General features: G+C 39.2%; 3 protein-coding genes across 3 annotated transcripts; all 3 read right to left on the reverse strand.

Annotated features, from left to right (window-relative positions):
* Nucleotides 1-305: 305 nt before the first annotated feature.
* Nucleotides 306-4,230, reverse strand: LOC113032066 (C-C chemokine receptor type 2-like). The gene is made up of 3 exons (XM_080308633.1): nucleotides 3,403-4,230; nucleotides 2,286-2,450; nucleotides 306-2,074 (listed from the first exon to the last, which is right to left on the reverse strand). The coding sequence occupies exons 1-3, from the start codon at nucleotides 3,407-3,409 to the stop codon at nucleotides 1,176-1,178; spliced, it is 1,071 nt and encodes a 356-aa protein (XP_080164759.1). The 5' UTR covers nucleotides 3,410-4,230; the 3' UTR covers nucleotides 306-1,175.
* Nucleotides 4,231-8,409: 4,179 nt separating this feature from the next.
* LOC113032824 (C-C chemokine receptor type 2-like) lies at nucleotides 8,410-14,144 on the reverse strand. Its single transcript, XM_026185965.2, has 3 exons — nucleotides 11,281-14,144; nucleotides 10,196-10,330; nucleotides 8,410-9,982 (listed from the first exon to the last, which is right to left on the reverse strand). The coding sequence occupies exons 1-3, from the start codon at nucleotides 11,285-11,287 to the stop codon at nucleotides 9,084-9,086; spliced, it is 1,041 nt and encodes a 346-aa protein (XP_026041750.1). The 5' UTR covers nucleotides 11,288-14,144; the 3' UTR covers nucleotides 8,410-9,083.
* Nucleotides 14,145-20,105: 5,961 nt separating this feature from the next.
* LOC113032825 (C-C chemokine receptor type 1-like) lies at nucleotides 20,106-21,470 on the reverse strand (the record flags this gene model as incomplete). The annotated part of the gene is made up of 2 exons (XM_026185966.2): nucleotides 20,106-21,100; nucleotides 21,314-21,470. Coding segments are annotated over 2 exons (1,053 nt in total), but the record flags the coding sequence as incomplete, so codon positions are not given.
* Between the last annotated feature and the right edge of the window lie 289 nt (nucleotides 21,471-21,759).

Consider the following 21,759-nt stretch of genomic DNA (forward strand, 5'->3'; position numbering starts at 1 on the left):
ACAAACATTGTGTTCAGATTGCTGAACTTTTTAGTCAGGTAGTTTTTGATGCAGCGTCAAAGACTTTTCCACTTTTTTGTTTGAAAGACCCATCATGTCCTTTTTCCTTTTTAAAATGTATGCAAATAATGGGCTTTTTCTTGTTTGTCCTGAAACTCACATTCCCCACGCCAAGGAGGTGGTGTAGTTTTTTCCCCATTAGCATTGATATGAAATAGAAAAAAGAGAGGCGAAAATATTTGCAAATGAAGAGTTTATTTTTTGTTCTTTCACATATACTTCTTGAATAAACTGACTGTATATTCAGTACAGCTTATCAGGAACTTCAGACCTTCATTTTACTTGAATATGTTTACAATTGATAGCATCTTTATTGTAGGTCTTTGCACCACTTATGGTGCCATGTGTTAGATCATGCTGCTGTTTTACAATAGTAAGGAATGACCTGCATAGTAAAACTAATCTGAGACATCTTCTCTCTTTTCATGACTGTGTACAGAATTTGTCATTGCAGTAACAGTGAGAAATAAAAGAATATGTTCACTGCAAATATTCTTCTCCGAATGAACAATGCACTTCATGACCTTCATCTAATGTAAGCAGAGGACCTGCTGTATCATTTATTGTCTTAACAAAGCGATAATACAAAATCAGGATAGGAGTCAACTCCACTGGCAAGTAGCGACAAATACAAGGAACCATAACATAATACAACAAAATATATCTCTCTCTATATATATATCTATATCTATATGTATATGTACACACACACACACACACACATATAAAAGGCTGAACATTAAAAAACAGTGTGCAAGTAGGTAGAAATGTGAATAACAGTAAGACAGTGTGCACATCAAGATCTAAAATAGTTTTATGCTCTTTTGGTGTGTTTCTGCAAACATGTAAGGCTCATAAAAGATGTCTGAAGAAGTAAGCAAACTGTTAAAGGTTGCTATAAAACAGCAGGTACGGTTTATCAGACAAGCAGGTTTAATTTAACCTGAGCAGAAGAAGGAAGAGCATTAGAGTCGAAGGTGATTAAGATTCTGGGTGAGACTGCAACCCATGTTGGATACTGCATCCTGGATGAATCAAACCTGTTAAAGAAATGATTCAGTTCACTTGTCCATGGCACGGTCCGCGACAAAATACTTACAACTGCCCTCCACCTTCTACAGTTTAAAGGAGGAGGTGATTTCAGAGCCCCTGGACATAACTGAGCTCCTCCTGAATGAGCTGTCTGTCAGATCTCTGCTGTAACCAGGCATCAACTTTTTCAGCAGCTGCAAGGCTCGTCTCATAAACTTCTCTCCCACAAAAGCATATATGATGGGATTCAGACAGCAGTGAGTGTAAGCTAAGGCTTCGGTCACTTTTATTGACAGCTTTACATTTTTGTACCAGGTTTGATCATCAGGGATTATTTCTTTGTCCAGGAGGAACTCCAGGAAAAGGGAAATGTTATACGGGGCCCAGAGTAAGAAAAATACAACCACTATACAGATGATCAGCTTGACGATGCGGTGCCTCTTTGCTGTCCTCATGCTCATCAGTGTGGGGATGATCCTGGAGTAGCAACCTGCCATCACCAGCACGGGAATCACGAGACCCAGCACATTTGTGGTGAACAAATCATAACGCTCCCAGACTTTGCTCTCCTCAGGATAGTCACACTCCACTCCTTGGGATTCCTGTTCTTTTGCCTTTCTGAAGATAAAATCCGGCAGAGACACAAACAAGCTCAGCATCCAAACGAGCACGGTCAGAATGATGGAAGCCCTCTTTGTGCGATAACGTGCAACCCTGTGAGCGTGCACGATGATCATGTAGCGGTCCAGCGTCATGACAACCATGAAGAAGATGCTGCTGAAGAAGCCAATGTGGTGAGACCCGGAGATCAAACGGCACATGAAGTCTCCAAAAGTCCACTGGCCAACCCTGGCATAGTGAGAGAAGAAAGGCAGCGTGAAGACGAAGAGGAGGTCAGAGAGAGCCAGGTTGAAGAGGCAGATGTCTGTCAGGTTGCACTGATTGCGGTGCTTCACCAGGACACACACCACTAGTCCGTTACCTTTGGGAGACAAAACGCAATAAGTGTACCTGTCACACTGTTACATGTTGAACAACATTCTCTCTTTCCCGTTTCATCTGTGTCTCACATACACACACCTGCATACATATTTTAAAGTATGCAAAATGGAAATTCCCAGAAAAGGAGGTCTGTGCAATGTGTAGTAACAATCCATAATCTCCACAGCATACACACAAGAGGACACACCTACCTATGAAGCCCAGGATGAAAACCAAACTGTAGAGAGTGGTGAGAAACACTTTGTTAAAGTCCTTTACATCACCCATGTAGGTAGGAGTAAAGCCTGTGTCGTTCTCAGAGTTGTTGTTAGAAAGCTCATAGAAATATAGGTAATCATAGTATGTGGTGTTTTCTTCTGCAGAAAGAGAGAGAAAGATTTACTATTATTATTTTTTATATTAATTTCAGCACAGGCTACAACAAATAAGATGCAAAACAGTATATCAAAGACTTCTTTACTGCTTTAAACACATGCTACGGTTAGAGGTTAACTGGATTTATTTTTGAATGCTCATTGCATCAAAGTGTTAGGTTTGGTTTCGTAATGCCGTTTCAACCCTTATCAAGTGCAGCCTGAATTTCCAACCTATTGCTGATGACATGTTTCTGTTTTAAAGGAGGTTTTCCTTTGCTATGAGCACCACAAATAATCCATTCACGTCTGCTGGTTTGGCCCCCCAGGGAGTTGACAGTGGGGGTGATTTTGCCACCTATTGGTGCTCATTGGTACTCTGTCCTTGGGAACATTATCATTGAGCCAAAACTTTATAAAAACAGGATTTAATCTGAAAACTGGTTTTATGAGGATTCAAATTCATTACATGGTATACAGCTATAAATCTAGGACAGACTATTTCATTTACTTTGTTTATCTATCTTATTATGATTTTTCATGTAGACTTGTTTTTTGCTGTGTTTTTTTGGCACATTTGAAATTTTTCTATACTATTACTGGGATTTTACAAAATTACTATTAGAATTATTCTGAAAGTAACAGATACATGGTTGGAGATAACAGCAGCTGTAAAAGTCATATTAAGGCATTGTGGCAGTGAATAACTTTTATATGTTTTCATCTACTAATAAAAAACAACAGTAAAAATAAGATCTCTAGATTAAAGATGAAATTAGAAATCATGAAGTAGCTTTGACATAGTTTCAGTCACAGCATTTGGTTTTAGATCTCTGTGACAATGCGTGCAGCTTTGAACACTACACTTTATAACCCAAATAAATTCCCAAGAACTCTGTAAAAAAATGACACTTTAAATAGTCTAAATTCTGGATTACTGTTGAAAGATAATTACCTGACATTGTGATATCTCAGTGATGGCTCATCCAACCAGGTCAAGTCAAGAATTACACTTCAAGGCTCCCTTTCCCCGTTTACTGATGTGATCCCTTTAGATGTGCAGAAATGAACTAACTATCAAAAGTTCTGCAGTCCCCTATTGATGAGAACCTAAAAGGGGAAGAAAGATGTTGCTTCCTGTACGTCCCCAAATCTGATCTTTATCAGGAGTCTGCCCTAAATCTAGACTGCCAGAAAATGGTTCAAAGCACAACACAGCAAATGGTGACACAAATTCACACCTTCAGAAAATGACTGCACGTTATCTCTTAAAGTGACAGAAGGTTTATTATTATTAATATTGTTACTGATACTATTTTTTATTTGTTTTTCTTCGTGGACTCATTAATGTACACCACTGTTCAATATCATACTCTGTGCACTTACAGGAGTCTTTAGTTGCTATGCCTTACTGTGTTGGACCAACTTTTACCTGCAACAGGTGCTGCAAACATTACTTAGAGATCCAGTATGATTATGTTAGTTTAAATGAATCAACACCCCCGAGTCACTCTAACTACCAGAAATCTCGAACCACAGGCCGCGCGGGCGGTGTGGCAGCAAGTTTTCACACCAGCCTCTTAATTAACGAAAGACCAAGACAGACTTTTAATTCATTTGAAAGCCTGATGCTTAGCCTTGTCAAACTCAACCCCAACTGTCTTATTTGTTATCATCTATCGTCCAGCTGGACCTAACACAGAGTTTCTGTCTGATTTCTTGGACTTTTTTTTATCTGGTTTAGTGCTCAGCTCAGATAAAATAATTATTGTGGGTGATTTTAACATCCATGTAGATGCTAAAAATGACAGCCTCAACGTGGCATTTAATCTGTTATTAGACTCAACTGGCTTCTCTCAAAATGTAAAAGAACCCACCCACCACTTTAATCACACTCTAGATCTTATTTTAACATACGGCATAGAAACTGAACATTTAACAGTGTTTCCTGAAAACCGTCTCCTGTCTATTTCCTGATAACATTTACATTTGCAATAATTGATTACACAGCAGTGGAGAGTAGATCTAATCACAATAGATGTCTTTCTGAAAATGCTGTAATTAAGTTTAAGAATATAATCCACCCACTGTTATCATCTTCAATGCCCTGTACCAACACAGAGCAGAGCAGCTATCTGAACGCTACTCCAACAGAGGTTGATTATCTTGTTAATAACTTTGCCTCCTCACTAAGTACGACCCTGGATACTGTAGCTCCTATGAAAACTAAGGCCTCAAATGAGAAGTACTTCACTCCATGACTACAAACACGTAGCCTAAAGCAGATAACTCGTACGTTGGCGAGGAAATGCTGAAGATCATCATTTAGCCTGGAGAAATAGTTTGTTGCTTTACAAGCGAGCCCTCCGCAAAGCCAGAACATTTTACTATTCATTACTGATTGAAGAAAATAAAAACAACCCCAGGTTTCTCTTCAGCACTGTAGCCAGGCTGACAAAAAGTCAGAGCACTGTTGAGCCACCATCCCTTTAATGTTAACTAGTAATAACTTCTTGAACTTCTTCACAAATAAAATTTTAATCATTAGAGAAAAAATTACCCATAACTATCTCACAGATGTAATATTATCTACAGCTACTCTTAGTACCACTGATGTTCATTTAGACTCTTTTTCTCCAGTTGATCTTTCTGAGTTAACTTCAATAATTACTTCCTCCAAACCATCAACGTGTCTTTTAGACCCCATTCCTACAAAACCGCTCAAAGAAGTCCTGCCATTAATTAATGCTTCAATCTTAGATATGATCAACCTATCTCTAATACTCGGCTATGTACCACAGGCCTTCTAGCTGGCTGTAGTTAAACCTTTACTCAAAAAGCATCTTTAGACCCAGCAGTCTTAGCTAATTATAGGCCAATCTCCAACCTTCCTTTCATATCAAAAATCCTTGAAAGAGTAGTTGTCAAACAGCTAACAGATCATCTGCAGAGGAATGATTTATTTGAAGAGTTTCAGTCAGGTTTCAGAGCTCATCACAGCACAGAAACAGCTTTAGTGAAGGTTACAAATGATCTTCTTATGGCCTCTGACAGTGGACTCATCTCTGTGCTTGTCCTGCTAGACCTCAGTGCAGCGTTCGATACTGTTGACCATAATATCCTATTAGAGCGATTAGAACATGCTGTAGGTATTACAGGTACTGCACTGCAGTGGTTTGTATCATATCTATCTAATAGACTCCAATTTTTTCATGTAAATGGAGAGTCCTCTTCACACACTGAGGTTAATTATGTTGTTCCACAGGGTTCAGTGCTAGGACCAATTCTGTTTACATTATACATGCTTCCCTTAGGCAGTATCATCAGAAGACGTAGCATAAATTTTCACTGCTATGCAGATGACACTCAGCTCTATCTGTCCATGAAGCCAGATGACACACACCAATTAGTTAAACTGCAGAAATGTCTTAAAGACATAAAGACCTGGATGGCCGCTAACTTTCTGCTTCTTAATTCAGATAAAACTGAGGTTATTGTACTCGGCCCTGAAAATCTTAGACATATGGTATCTAACCAGATTGGATGGCATTACTTTGGCCTCCAGTAACACTGTGAGGAACCTTGGAGTCATTTTTGACCAGGGATGTCCTTCAATGCACATATTAAACAAATATGTAAGACTGCTTTCTTCCATTTGCGCAACATCTTTAAAGTTAGAAATATCCTGTCTCAGAGTGATGCTGAAAAACTAGTTCATGCATTTATTACTTTTAGGCTGGACTACTGTAATTCATTATTATCAGGATGTGCTAAAAACTCACTGAAAAGCCTTCAGCTAATCCAAAATGCTGCAGCAAGAGTGCTGACAGGGACTAGAAAGAGAGAGCATATTTCTCCTGTTTTGGCTTCCCTTCATTGGCTTCCTGTTAAATCCAGAATTGAATTCAAAATCCTGCTCCTCACATACAAGGTGTTAAATAATCAGGCCCCATCTTATCTCAATGATCTTGTAGTACCATATCACCCTATTAGACCACTTCGCTCTCGCTCTGTGGGCCTACTTGTTGTTCCTAGAGTATTTAAAAGTAGAATGGGAGGGAGAGCCTTCAGTTTTCAGGCCCCTCTTCTGTGGAACCAGCTTCCAGTTTGGATTCAGGAGACAGACACTATCTCTACTTTTAAGATTAGGCTTAAAACTTTCCTTTTTGCTAAAGCATATAGTTAGGGCTGGACCAGGTGACCCTGAATCCTCCCTTAGTTATGCTGCAATAGATGTAGGCTGTTGGGAGATTCCCATGATGCATTGAGTTTTTCCTTTCCAGTCACCTTTCTCACTCACTATGTGTGAATAGACCTCTCTGCATTGAATCTTTTAATCTCTGTCTCTCTTCCACAGCATGTCTTTATCCTGTCTTCCTTCTCTCACCCCAACCGGTCGCAGCAGATGGCCCCGCCCCTCCCTGAGCCTGGTTCTGCCGGAGGTTTCTTCCTGTTAAAAGGGAGTTTTTCCTTCGCCCTGTCGCCAAAGTGCTTGTTCATAGGGGGTCATATGATTGTTTTTCTCTTCTACCTTACAATATAAAGCACCTTGAGGTGACTGTTGTTGTGATTTGGTGCTATATAAATAAAATTGAACTGAATTGAATTGAAATTCTAGTTCCATGCTGACGTGATAGCATCGTGCAGTTGCTGTAGATTTGGTGGCAGCACATTCATAAAGACAAACCTCCAGTTCAGCCACATCCCAAAGCTGGTCTGGTGGATTTAGGCTGTGGTGGCTGTGGAAGCCTTTTGAGCACATTGAGCTTGTCATGTAAATATAATAGTGTGAGGTTATTTGAACGCACACTTGGTGGGTGTTCCTGCTGGAATCAGGAATTAGAAGATTAAAACAGTCATGAAGAGTTGCATATAGTCAACAGCAATACTCAGGATGCTCAGTTGGTGCTGAGGGTCACAAACATTTCCATGAAAATATCCCCCACACCATTACACCACCAGCAGCACCATGAACTGTTGATACAAGGAAGGATCGATCCATCCTTTCATGTTGTCTACACCAAATTCTAACATCTGGCATCATGTCCCTGCCATCCAAGTATGGCAGCAGAACTCAAGAATAATATGAACTGACAGCATTTTCCAGTCTTCAGTTGTCCAAACTATGTAGTGCAAACTGCTGCCTCAGTTTCTTGATCTGTTGATAAGAATGGCATCCAGTGTGGTCTTCTTTGGCACAAATAATCACATCATGTTCATTGTAACTTTAACTGAAATCCACTTTCTTCCCTATTATGATGCTCGCTTTAAACTTCAGCAGGTTGACTAGACCATGTCTGCAGGTCTAAATGCTCTGAGTTGCTGCCATGTGATTGGCTGATTAAATATTTGTGTTCATGTGCAGTTGAACGAGCAAGTTTTTATGTGTGCAGTAAATGTATAACTTTGTTTTTGCATGGAACAGTTTAAACTTGTATTTGGGGATGCAGTGACACACTTTGGTTATTTTGGCAAAGCTGTCACTCATATTGTTTGAACCTTTTTTTTAACATACTGTATATGAACATATGAAATCCACCTTTTCTTTTATGCTTACATGGAACAAACATTATGTTCAGATTGCTGAACTATTTAGTCAGGAACTTTTGATGCAGCGAAGAAGACTTCTTCATTTTTCGTTTTGAAAGACTCATCAGAAAGATTAATTTAATTGTATGCAAATAAGGTTTTTTTCCATTAGCATTAATATGAAATAGAAAAAAAGAGAGGGGAAATGTGTACAATTGATTATGGTGCCATGTATTAGATCATGCTGCTGTTTTACGATAGTGAAGAATTACCTGCATAGTAAAACTAATCTGAGACATCTTCTCTCTTTTCATGACTGTGTACAGAATTTGTCATTGCAGTAACAGTGAGAAATAAAAGAATATGTTCACTGCAAATATTCTTCTCCGAATGAACAATGCACTTCATGACCTTCATCTAATGTAAGCGGAGGACCTGCTGTATCATTTATTGTCTTAACAAAGCGATAATACAAAATCAGGATAGGAGTCAACTCCACTGGCAAATAGCGACAAATACAAGGAACCATAACATAATACAACAAACAAAACAACTATAAAAGGCTGAACATTAGAAAACAATGTGGAAGTAGGTAGAAATGTGAATAACAGTAAGACAGTGTGCACATTTTGTACAATCGAGATCTGAAAGAGTTGTATGCTCTTTTTGGTGTGTTTCTGCAAACATGTAAGGCTCATAAAAGATGTCTGAAGAAGTAAGCAAACTGTTACAGGTTGCTATAAAACAGCAGGTACGGTTTAACAGACCAGCAAGTTTAATTTAACCTGAGCAGAAGAAGGAAGAGCATTAGAGTCGAAGGTGATTAAGATTCTGTAAATCGGCAGTGCTAACGCACAATAAAGGCACGAGAGAAGTATTGAGTACATTTACAATCTAACCGTCAGGGGAGAAAAAAAAGATTGCTGTAAATTCAAAAGGTCCAAAAGTGTAGAGACACATTTTGAAGGTGCCACACAGGTGAAGAACACTGTGGTATGTGTCAAATAATGCTCCCAAATGAAGAAAACAAACATGAACATGGCACGGTCTGCAGTAATAACAGGGTGAAACATTCATGACAAAATACTTACAACTGCCCTCCACCTTCTACAGTTTAAAAGAGGAGGTGATTTCAGAGCCCCTGGACATAACTGAGCTCCTCCTGAATGAGCTGTCTGTCAGATCTCTGCTGTAACCAGGCACCAACTTTTTCAGCAGCTGCAAGGCTCGTCTCATAAACTTCTCTCCCACAAAAGCATAAATGATGGGATTCAGACAGCAGTGAGTGTAAGCTAAGGCTTCGGTCACTGTTATAGACAGCCTTATATTTTCATCCAAGACTTTATCATTGAGGATTATTTCTTTTTCCAGGAGGAACTTCAGGAAAAGGGAAATGTTATACGGAGCCCAGAGTAAGAAAAATACAACCACTATACAGATGATCAGCTTGACGATGCGGTGCCTCTTTGCTGTCCTCATGCTCATCAGTGTGGGGATGATTCTGGAGTAGCAACCTACCATCACCAGCACGGGAATCACGAGACCCAGCACATTTGTGGTGAACAGGCTGTAACGCTCCCAGACTTTGCTCTCCTCGGGATAGTCACACTCCACTCCTTGGGATTCCTGTTCTTTTGCCTTTCTGAAGATAAAATCCGGCAGAGAGACAAACAAGCTCAGCATCCAAACGAGCACGGTCAGAATGATGGAAGCCCTCTTTGTGCGATAACGTGCAACCCTGTGAGCGTGCACGATGATCATGTAGCGGTCCAGCGTCATGACAACCATGAAGAAGATGCTGCTGAAGAAGCCAATGTGGTGAGACCCGGAGATCAAACGGCACATGAAGTCTCCAAAAGTCCACTGGCCAACCCTGACATAGTGAGAGTAGAATGGCAGCATGAAGACGAAGAGGAGGTCAGAGAGAGCCAGGTTGAAGAGGCAGATGTCTGTCAGGTTGCACTGATTGCGATGCTTCACCAGGACACACACCACTAGTCCGTTACCTTTGGAAGAAAATACACAATAAGTGTAAATGTCACACTGTTACATGTTGAACAACATTCTCTCTTTCCCGTTTCATCTGTGTGTCTCACATACACACACCTGCATACATATTTTAAAGTATGCAAAATGGAAATTCCCAGAAAAGGAGGTCTGTGCAATGTGTAGTAACAATCCATAATCTCCACAGCATACACACAAGAGGACACACCTACCTATGAATCCCATGATGAAAACCAAACTGTAGAGAGTGGTGAGAAACACTTTGTTAAAGTCCTTTACATCACCCATGTAGGTAGGAGTAAAGCCTGTGTTGTTCTCAGAGTAATAATAGGATGTGGTGTTTTCTTCTGCAGAAAGAAAGAGAAAGATTTACTATTATTAGTTTTTATATTAATTTCAGCACAGGCTACGACAGTTAAGATGCAAAACAGTATATCAAAGACTTCTTTACTGCTGTAAACACATGCTACCGTTAGAGGTTAACTGGATTTATTTTCGAATGCTCATTGCATCAAAGTGTTAGGTTTGGTTTCGTAATGCCGTTTCAACCCTTATCAAGTGCAGCCTGAATTTCCAACCTATTGCTGATGACATGTTTCTGTTTTAAAGGAGGTTTTCCTTTGCTATGAGCACCACAAATAATCCATACACGTCTGCTGGTTTGGCCCCCCAGGGAGTTGACAGTGGGGGTGATTTTGCCACCTATTGGTGCTCATTGGTACTCCGTCCTTGGGAACATTATCATTGAGCCAAAACTTTATAAAAACAGGATTTAATCTGAAAACTGGTTTTATGAGGATTCAAATTCATTACATGGTATACAGCTATAAATCTAGGACAGACTATTTCATTTACTTTGTTTATCTATCTTATTATGATTTTTCATGTAGACTTGTTTTTTGCTGTGTTTTTTGGCACATTTGAAATTTTTCTATACTATTACTGGGATTTTACAAAATTACTATTAGAATTATTCTGAAAGTAACAGATACATGGTTGGAGATAACAGCAGCTGTAAAAGTCATATTAAGGCATTGTGGCAGTGAATAACTTTTATATGTTTTCATCTACTAATAAAAAACAACAGTAAAAATAAGATCTCTAGATTAAAGATGAAATTAGAAATCATGAAGTAGCTTTGACATAGTTTCAGTCACAGCATTTGGTTTTAGATCTCTGTGACAATGCGTGCAGCTTTGAACACTACACTTTATAACCCAAGTAAATTTCCAAGAGCTCTGTAAAACATGACACTTTAAATAGTCTAAATTGTGGATTACTGTTGAAAGATAATTACCTGACATTGTGATATCTCAGTGATGGCTCATCCAACCAGGTCCAGTCAGGAATTACACTTCAAGGCTCCCTTTCCCCGTTTACTGATGTGATCCCTTTAGATGTGCAGAAATGAACTAACTATCAAAAGTTCTGCAGTCCCCTATTGATGAGAACCTAAAAGGGGAAGAAAGATGTTGCTTCCTGTACATCCCCAAATCTGATCTTTATCAGGAGTCTGCCCTAAATCTAGACTGCCAGAAAATGGTTCAAAGCACAGCACAGCAAATGGTGACACAAATTCACACCTTCAGAAAATGACTGCACGTTATCTCTTAAAGTGACAGAAGGTTTATTATTATTAATATTGTTACTATTTTTATTTGTTTTTCTTCTTTGACTCATTAAGGATACTGCTCAGTATCATACATTGTGCACTTACAGGAGACTTTAGCCATTGTGCCTCACTAATACTGGTTTGGACCCACTTTTACCTTCAACAGGTGCTGCAAACATTCCTCAGAGATTTTGGTTCATGTTGATGTAATAGCATCGTGCAGTTGCTGTAGATTTGGTGGCTGCACATTTATAAAGACAAACCTCCAGCTAAGCCACATCCCAAAGCTGGTCTGTTAGATTTATGGCTGTGAAAGCTATTTGAGTACCATTGAGTGTCTTCTGCTGCTGTAGTTCATCTAGATCAATGTATATTATACATTCAGAGATGCTCTTCTATACTTTGGTTGTAACCAGTGTTGGTCAAGTTACTTGAAAAAAGTAATCAGTAACTAATTACTGATTACTTCCCCCCACTTTCTACATAATCCATCATACAAAATGTAATCAAATGGAAAAGTCTCTTTTTTTAACTTGTTTTATCAGTTTTAATCTTTTAACTTTATGCATCAAGCAAAAATTTAATTATATGCAACATTCTCTGACTTGAATAAATTAGTTTAACATTTAAACCTATTTTCTACACATTCCAGCACATAAAATAAAATATTTTTTGTGTTTACACTCACTCTTTCAAATAGATGCAAGTAAAACACAGCAGGAAATAAATAAAGTCAAAGACTCAGCGGTCCTGTTGCTCTATTTTCACCTGTAAAGCAGGACTAGGGTAGGCGGAGGTTTACCCTGGTGCAGGTGTGCCGCGGTCAGTTGAAGAATCCGCGAGTTTCTCTGTGAATTTCCCATTATGTCGTTGCGCACTTGGTGCTTGCTTGGAAGTTTAGCGGTTTTTTTCGCTGTAAAAAGAAGTTTTCTTCCCATGCACGATGGACGCTAATGTTTTTGTCACTTTTTATGGAATCAAACTCAAAGGTCAGTACTTCCACGCTTTAAACGCTGCACGCTCATATTCTCTCCCGCAATCGATATGTGATCCATTGTTGATCTGCACACAGCTGTTGTCACCAACACAGCTGACACATTCTCGCAAAAAATCACCGTTTTAGTAACGCAGTAACTAGGGGTGCAACGATACACAAAATTCACGGTTCGGTTCGGTTCGATACTTTGGTGTCACGGTTCGATAATTTTTCGATACAAAAAAAATGTTCATGCATTTTTTATTTGTCATTTATTAAAATTATAAATATATATTTTAACTCAAAAGTACAGTTTTTAAATTTAACCCTAACCCTTGTGCATGGTTTTTATTTTGACAGCGAATGCGCACCTGCGGACCACTTATGTGCAGCCCTGGTTATTTAGCTCATCATATTGCAGCCACAGAGATTCTTTTGTCCATGAAACCATAGAGCTGCACTTTCTTTTTGCCTTATAGTCTGATTTGTCATAACTTCTCCGTTTTGTGGTAAGCTTTTCTTTGGCTGTCACTTCTTCACCCTGACCTGTCTTATTTGGCTCAGCAGAACTGAAATGCTTTTACACACGCACTCACATAAGCTCAGCGATTCTCTGCGCGATCAACCTCTCACATGTTTAAGCTTGCTGCGGGAGATTTCACTTGTCATGTTTGCATAGTAAGCTACCAATTAATAAGACGATGTCAGAGGAATTGGTGCACAAATTATCATCACTCACAGATCAGTGCTGTCGCTCTCTATACACAGTTCGCACGATTGCAAAGTGAAAGCAAAAAAACAAGCGCAAATTCAAACGCGACTTCAATATGTCACATATTGACAGTGGCTCACCGATGCCAATGACATAATTACCCAGCTACATTTCTGAAAGAATGCAAAAGCATTGACATATATTTTTCCTACAATAGCCCGACGGGCAGGGAAGAGATAGATTTTGGTAGCCCGACTGAAAAAAATCGCTAGCTCCGGGACGTCGGGCTAGCGATATTGCGAGCCCTGTATCTGATTGAGGAATCACTCATCTTTGGAAAAGAGAGTTTATTACAGAGAAATGGCTCTTTCCAAAATAAAAGCTATACTATCCGCTTCTTCTGGGCTATATTCTCAGCAGCATAAGGAGAATCATGTGCTAACAGCTGTCTAAATGACTCGGCTAAAGTTAGTAGCATGCTTGTTGTATTTGTCTTTGCACTAGGATGATGTCGGCGTAAATGTGCAGTCATATTCGTTGTGTTCCCACTAGTGCTTTCAGGTTAATCTCGTTGAAATGACCTTAACGCCACAACACGGCAAATCTCCGTTAACGAGCTACCGCCGATCGCTCCGTGCATGGGGCTAGACGGCCAACACGTTAACGAGCTAACTGCGCTAACACACTAGTTCACACCAATGTAATTGAGCATTGCATGGCACATCCAACATACTGTTTTACTTTAGTCCATGACGCGCTTACCTTCAGGGTCATAAGTCACATGAAAACCAAAATAATTCCAAACGCCAGATCTGAATGAGAGTGGGGGAGGTCCATGTTGTAAGGAGAGCTTAACTTCTGTCTCGCTAGCTTGCCCTGCGCTCTTCCTTCTGACTATGCTGTCTGTGTTGAGCGCTCAGTGGATCTGCATTCGACTACTCCGCCTAGGCTGCACTGTCGAGCCTAGGCGGAGTAGTCGAATGCAGATTCACTGAGCGCCTAACACAGACAGCATCGTCAGAAGGAAAATTGATAAAATAAATTACAAATGTTGTATTGTTCGATACATATGCGTACCGAACCGAAAGCACTGTATCGAACGGTTCAATATCGATACGAATATCGTTGCACCCCTAGCAGTAACGCAGCGTTCCTACGGGAAAGTAACTGTAATCTAATTACCGTTTTTGCAATAGTAATCCCTTACTTTACTCGTTACTTGAAAAAAAGTAATCAGATTACAGTAATGCGTTACAAGTAACGCGTTACTGCCCATCTCTGGTTGTAACAAGTTTTTATTTGAGTTAATGTTGCAATCTTACCAGCTCAACGATAACTGGCTGTATATTGTTTCTTTTCTGGACCATTTTCTGTAAACACTAGAGATGGTTGCACACTTAAATATTCAAATCAGCCCCTCTGGCACAAATAATCACATCATGTTCATTGTAACTTTAACTGAAATCCACTTCCTTCCCTATTATGATGCTCGCTTTAAACTTCAGCAGGTTGACTTGACCATGTCTGCAGGTCTAAATGCTCTGAGTTGCTGCCATGTGATTGGCTGATTAAATATTTGTGTTCATGTGCAGTTGAACGGGCAAGTTTATTGATGCGTGCAGTAAATGTATAACTTTTCTTTGCATGGAATAGTTTAAACTTGTATTTGGGTGTGACACACTTTGGAGCTGTCACTCGTAATTTTTGAATCTATATTAACATACTGTACATGAAAAATATATAATCCTCAAATTATTTGAATCTTACAAAAAACGAACATTATGTTCAGATTGCTGAACTGTTTAAATTTTTATTCCTATGAGAAAGCCCTCTCCATCTTTTCTTCTGAAAGACTCATTCTTGTTTTTAAAGAAAGATTAGGTTGATTTTATGCAATGACTTCTACTGTTGCTGCTTATGCTTCAATTTAATTTACCCACAACAAGGTGTTTTCTGAGAAGTGACATTTTTGTACAAATAAGAGGCAGAAAAAAGAAAGTAAAAAATGTTATCAGGTGAAGAGTTTGTTTGTTGTTTTTTCCAAGCGTGATAAATGCATGTCAAAAAACTCACCTGCCCTCCACCTTCTATCCTTTTAAATGGTAAATGGCCTGTATGGCACCAACTTCTTCAGCAGCTGCAAGGCTCAGCAGTGAGTATAAGCTAAGGTCTCAGTTACTGTTATCGACAGCCTTACATTTTTGGACCAGGTTTCATCATTGAGGATTATTTCTCTTTCCCGAAGGAACTTCAGGAAAATGGTAAATGGCCTGTATTTGTATAGCGCTTTAGGGAAATGTTATATGGGGCCCAGAGTAGGAAAAATACAACCACTATACAGATGATCAGCTTGACAATCTTCTTTGCAGTCCTCATGTTTACCAGCCAGCAAGGGAATCACGAGACTCAGCACATTTGTGGTGAACAAATCATAACGCTCCCATATCATAACGCTTTCTTCAGGATAGTCACACTCCACTCCTTGGGATTCCTGTTCTTTTGCCTTTCTAAAGATAAAATCTGGCAGAGACACAAACAAGCTCAGGATCCAAACGAGCACGGTCAGAACGATGGAAGCCCTCATTGTGCGAACCCTGTGAACGTGCACAATAATTGTGTAGCAATCCAGCGTCATGACAACCATGAAGGTGAATAGGCTGTAATGCTGGTGCAATATTTCTTTCGGTCTCCTTTTCAATGATTTTCCACACAGATCTTTTTTTTCTTTTTGCATACCATGATGTTATGTAACTTGACAACTATCTTATTAAAATAGTATTCATATATTGAGTAGCTTCAAAAAATACATGTTTGCGGGTGAGATGATTGTAGATGTTAGCAGATATAAAGGACACCTTCAAAGCGATTGTGGCAGTGCGTATCTTTTTACTTTTCACAAAAGATGTTAAAATCAAAAGATCTTTAGACGATATAAAACAGAAAACATGAATTATGGTATAATTTCAGTTGCAACATTAGGATTTCTGTATTACTGTTAAAATGTATTCACCCAACATATCTCAGTGGTGTCTTTTCCAACCACGTGAAGTCAGGAATTGCACTTCAGCTGCTTTTTTCGGTTTTACTGTTGTTATCCTATTAGATATGTAGAAATGAACAATCTGTCTCACTGTCAGCAGTCTGATAAAGAAGAGCACAAAACAGAAATGCAGAATTCACTTCCTGTACGTGCCCAAGTGAGATCGTTATCAGGAGTCTGTTCAACATCTAGACAGACAAAAAATACTTCAAAGAACAACGAAGCATGCAGTGACACAAATTGACACCTTCACAAAATGACTGCTGGTTTTTACCTAATGTGTCACAAAGTTTAATATTATCATTTTCACTACTGTTATTATTTGTTTCTTCTTCTTCTTGGTCTCATGGTCACATCACTGCTGCACAGCATAGACTCTACGCTCACAGGATACTTTAGTTACTTATAATGTAGATGCAACAAGCTGCTGAATGTATTTCTCTGAGATTTTCACGATGGTTCATTGTAGCATGTCTCAAGCTACAGGAAACTCCAGCATGATGCTGCAGACACAGTGTTTGCTGGCCAACACGTGACCTTGTTATTGCGTAGTTTGACTGATTACTGTCGTGCTGCTTTCATATAGCAGCTATATGAAAGCAGCATCTATATTATAGATCCAATCACTCTGTTCAGTCTTCTCTCTCTCCCCACCCACACCCATCCCAGCTTGCTACTGCTTTAAATATGGAAAAGACCTGACCTGTGCCAGCTAGCCTGCCCTGCCACTGACCCCAAAACTCGCTACAATACCTCTTCCCTGCAGCTGAGCCACAAGCCACACTTCACCACCAGGGAGCCTAAGCTACTGTAGCCATTCTAATGCTCTAATAACGTTTGACTGATGTACACCCCTCCCTTATCAGCTGGAACAAAATGGCCTTAGCCCTATGCTCAAGGCATCACTATGGAGAACAGTTTAGGGGACACTGTTCTGTACCCTAAACTAGATTCGGGGCAGCCCTCCAGGTGAAGGTGGTCAGAGGGCTGGTCAGTTCTGGTAAGTTAGGTACAAACCTGTGGTAATAACCGGCCAGCCCCAGAAACTGCCTCACCTCTTTTGTTGTCTTGGGATCCAGCAGGTCCCTACTTGTCTTTAGAGCATCTCAAAACATTATTTATTTTTTGTTTTTTTGAAAATACTTCTTAAATGTTCTGAGTGTATTTTAACATCTTATCAGGAATTAAAGACCTAAAGTTGAGTTTAACTACTTGACTTACTTAACTACTCATAACTGTGTGAAAGAACATACTCACTGCAAATGTATTCTCAGAATGAACAATGGACTTCTTCAATATGACTCCACTTTATGACGCTCATTTGAAGTAAGTTCAAGATCTGCATTATCATTCATTGTTTTCAGAAAACAAAATCAGGATACCAGTTAAATGGATGCTTGGCTTGAATCAACTCAAGTGGAAAGTTAATGACAAATATAAGAACCATAACCAAAAAGAAGTGTATAAGGCTATGCATCCGAAAGTAATGGGGAACTAGATAGAAATATCTGAATGACAGCAAGACAAAGTGCAGGTCTTCTAAAGAAAAAGATCTGATGTCTTTGTATGCTTATTTTGGTTTGTTTGTTTGAACTTGTAGGCTCAAAAAAATGTGTGAGAAATCAAACGCTTTCAGGTTGCTATAAACAAATGATGACAAAGTATCCAATACACTTGAAATTCGTAAAAGAAATTAGCATTTTATAAATAATGAGCATTTACATCTGAAATCTTGTAAGATATAATAGTATATACATATATACTTACTTCCCCTTTCGCCCCTCTACCAAAGGCCTGGGAGCTCAAGGGTCCTGCATAGTATCTTAGCTGTTCCTAGGACTGCGCTCTTCTGGACAGAGATCTCCAATGCTGTTCCTGGGATCTGCTGGAGCCACTTGCCTAATTTGGGAGTCACCACACCTAGTACTCCGATTACCACTGGGTCCTTCCATGATTGTTCCTCACCTTCCTCCTCATTCTTTGGTTTCTGCTGCCAGAGGTATTCACTGAGCACGCGATCGTTTAAAGTCAGACTGCTGACTTTAACAGTCTTAAAGTCAGCAGTCTGATGATGAGGAGTACAAAAAAACAAAAAGCAGATTTCACTTCCTGCATGTGCTTAAGTGAGATCATTGCAAATACTTCAAAGAACAACACAGCATATGGTGACACAAATTCACACCTTACAAAATGACTGCTGGTTTTTACACAACGTATGAGAGAGTTTATTATTATCGTTTTCATAAATATTATTATTTGTTTCTTCCTCTTCTTGGTCTCACTGTCGAAGATTCTACACTTACAGCACAATTTAGCACAAACGTTTTCTATTCTGATGCTTACCATGAACTTCAGGAGGTCAACTGGACCTCATGTGCATGTCTAAATGCTCCGAGTTGCTGCCACGTGATTGGCTGATTAGATATTTGCGTTCATGTGCAGTTGAAAAGGCATGTTTTGTTCTTTTTATATGAGGAGTAAGTGTATACTCATGCTCTCTTTTAATAACATGCTATATGTTAAAATATGAAATCTCCAAATTATTTGATTCTACATGAAAAAACCCATTATTTTTAAATTACTGAACTATTATTCCCAGGTAATTCTTGATGCAGTGGCAAAAACATTTATTTTTACATCTAGAAGACTCGTCGTGTCTTTATTCTTTTTTTTTAAAGATTAATTTAATTTTACGAGATGAAGTCGCTTGTTGCTGCTTTTCCTGAAATGTCCTTCCCCAGATAAAGAGTTGTTTTGTTTGTTTCTTTTTTTTTTCAGATATACTTCTTTAAAAAATCTATAATACTAATCTGTATAAACAACAGTAATTAGAAAGCTTAACTTGATCAACTTTCCCTGAATATTCTAACTGTTTATGAAATCCACCTCCACTAATGGTCGTCTATATGACATCATGCTGCTGTTTTATGAATGTGAACAACTACCTCCATCTCAAAGAACTTTTGATCTTCTTTCATCACTGTTTACAGAATTTCTCATTGCAATAACAATAAGAAACAAACAAACATGTTAATAACAAAACTTCTTCTCAAAAGGAATAATGTACTTCTCCAGTGTGACAATCCACTTGATGACCTTCTTTGACATAAGTTCAATATCTGCAGTATCATTTATTGTTTTCATAAAGCTATAATACAAAATGAGGATAAGAGATGATTGGATGCCTGACTCCAATCAGCTCCATTGGCAAACAATGACAAATACAAGGAACCACAACATAATACAACAAACAAAAGAACAATATCAGGCTAAACATCAGAGAGCAATGTGGAAGTAGAGAGAATTACAATTCACACATGCAGCTATTTCAGATCTTCTTTTGTACAAAGATATACTCGGAAATTGTTGTATGCTATTTTTGATGTGCTTCTATGAAATTGCAAGGTCATAAAAAAGAAGAAGAAGAAAGTTACACATTGAAATAAACAGCAGGTTCAGTTTAACAGACCAGCAAGTTTAGTTCCGCTTGAGGAAGGAAGGGCATTAAAAAGTGAGATACTCGAGATTCTGTAAAGCAGCCAGCACAGCTAACAGGTTAATTTTATAAGTAGGCAGCATTTACATTTAGAATTTGATAATTAGAGTCGAAGGTAATTAATATACTGTAAATTGGCAGTGCTAACACACATTAAAGGCATTGAAGAAGTAATGAGTACATTTAAAATCTAATAGTCAGGGGAAGAAATTACTGTAAGTTCAAAGGTGTACAAACACATTTCGAAGGTGCCACACAGGTGAAGAACACTGTGGTATTTGTCAGATAGAAGTGACCAAATGAATGAAAAAAGTATGAGACACGGTCTGCAGTAATAACAGGGTGAAACATTCATGTAAAAATACTTACAACTGCCCTCCACCTCCTACAGTTTAAAGGAGGAGGTGATTTCAGAGCCCCTGGACATAACTGAGCTCCTCCTGAATGAGCTGTCTGTCAGATCTCTGCTGTAACCAGGCATCAACTTTTTCAGCAGCTGCAAGGCTCGTCTCATAAACTTCTCTCCCACAAAAGCATAAATGATGGGATTCAGACAGCAGTGAGTGTAAGCTAAGGCCTCGGTCACTGTTATAGACAGCTTTACATTTTTGTACCAGGTTTCATCATCAGGGATTATTTCTCTTTCCTGAAGGAACTCCAGGAAAAGGGAAATGTTATATGGAGCCCACAACAAGAAAAATACAACCACTATACAGATGATCAGCTTGACGATGCGGTGCTTCTTTGCAGTCCTCATGTTTATCAGCCTGGGGATGATCCTGGAGTAGCAACCTACCATCACCAGCACGGGAATCACAAGACCCAGCACATTTGTGGTGAACAGGTTGTAACGCTCCCAGACTTTGCTCTCCTTGGGATAGTCACATCCAAACTCCTGGTACTCCTCTGTTTCCTGTATGAAGATAAAATCCGGCAGAGACACAAACAAGCTCAGCATCCAAACGAGCACGGTCAGAATGATGGCTGCCTTCTTTGTGCGATAACGTGCAACCCTGTGAGCGTACATGATGATCATGTAGCGGTCCAGCGTCATGACAACCATGAAGAAGATGCTGCTGAAGAAGCCAATGTGGTGAGAGCCAGAGATCAAACGGCACATGAAGTCTCCAAAAGTCCACTGGCCGACCCTGGTATTGTGAGAGAAGAAAGGCAGCATGAAGATGAAGAGGAGGTCAGAGAGAGCCAGGTTGAAGAGGCAGATGTCTGTCAGGTTGCTCTGATTGCGATGCTTCACCAGGACACACACCACTAGTCCGTTACCTTTGGAAGAAAATATACAATAAGTGTAAATGTCACACTGTTACATATTCTTTCTGTCTCTTTCTCTCTGTCGGTCTCATGTTGTTGTGTTGCACATAAACACACCTGCATACAGAGTTTAGGCCTAAAACGTGCTTTCTGTTCCCATAAGGGACAACAGGTCCCTGCAATGTGTAAATACAATACAATCCCCACACAAGAAGACGCACGTACCTATGAAGCCCAGGATGAAAACCAAACTGTAGAGAGTGGCAAGAAACGCTTGGCTGAATTCCTGTACATCGGTGGCTGGAGCATAGTCTCCATAATCAAAATCACTGTAATTGCCGTAATTGTCTTCTGTGTCATTATATTCTGCTGAGAGAGAGAGAGAGAGAGTAGGTATTTATTATTTATTTATTTTATTCTTTTATTTCTCATCACAAGCAGTGAAAATTAATAGCTACAGTGTATTAGTGTAGACACATGGTCATGGTAGAGGTGAGTACAGTTTTAGACTAAAACAAAAGGTTAGTTTGTCTTCCCCCCCCAGAAATTAAAAGAGCTGGAGTTTACAATATTCATGTCCGTGTTTATTGTTTAATTCCGTCGCCCACTAAAACACCTTAAATGCGATTAATCAAGATTAATTAACTACAAAACCTCTAATTCATTAAAAT

The sequence above is a fragment of the Astatotilapia calliptera genome, chromosome 11, assembly GCF_964374335.1.
Source record: "Astatotilapia calliptera chromosome 11, fAstCal68.1, whole genome shotgun sequence".
Lineage (NCBI taxonomy): Eukaryota > Metazoa > Chordata > Actinopteri > Cichliformes > Cichlidae > Astatotilapia > Astatotilapia calliptera.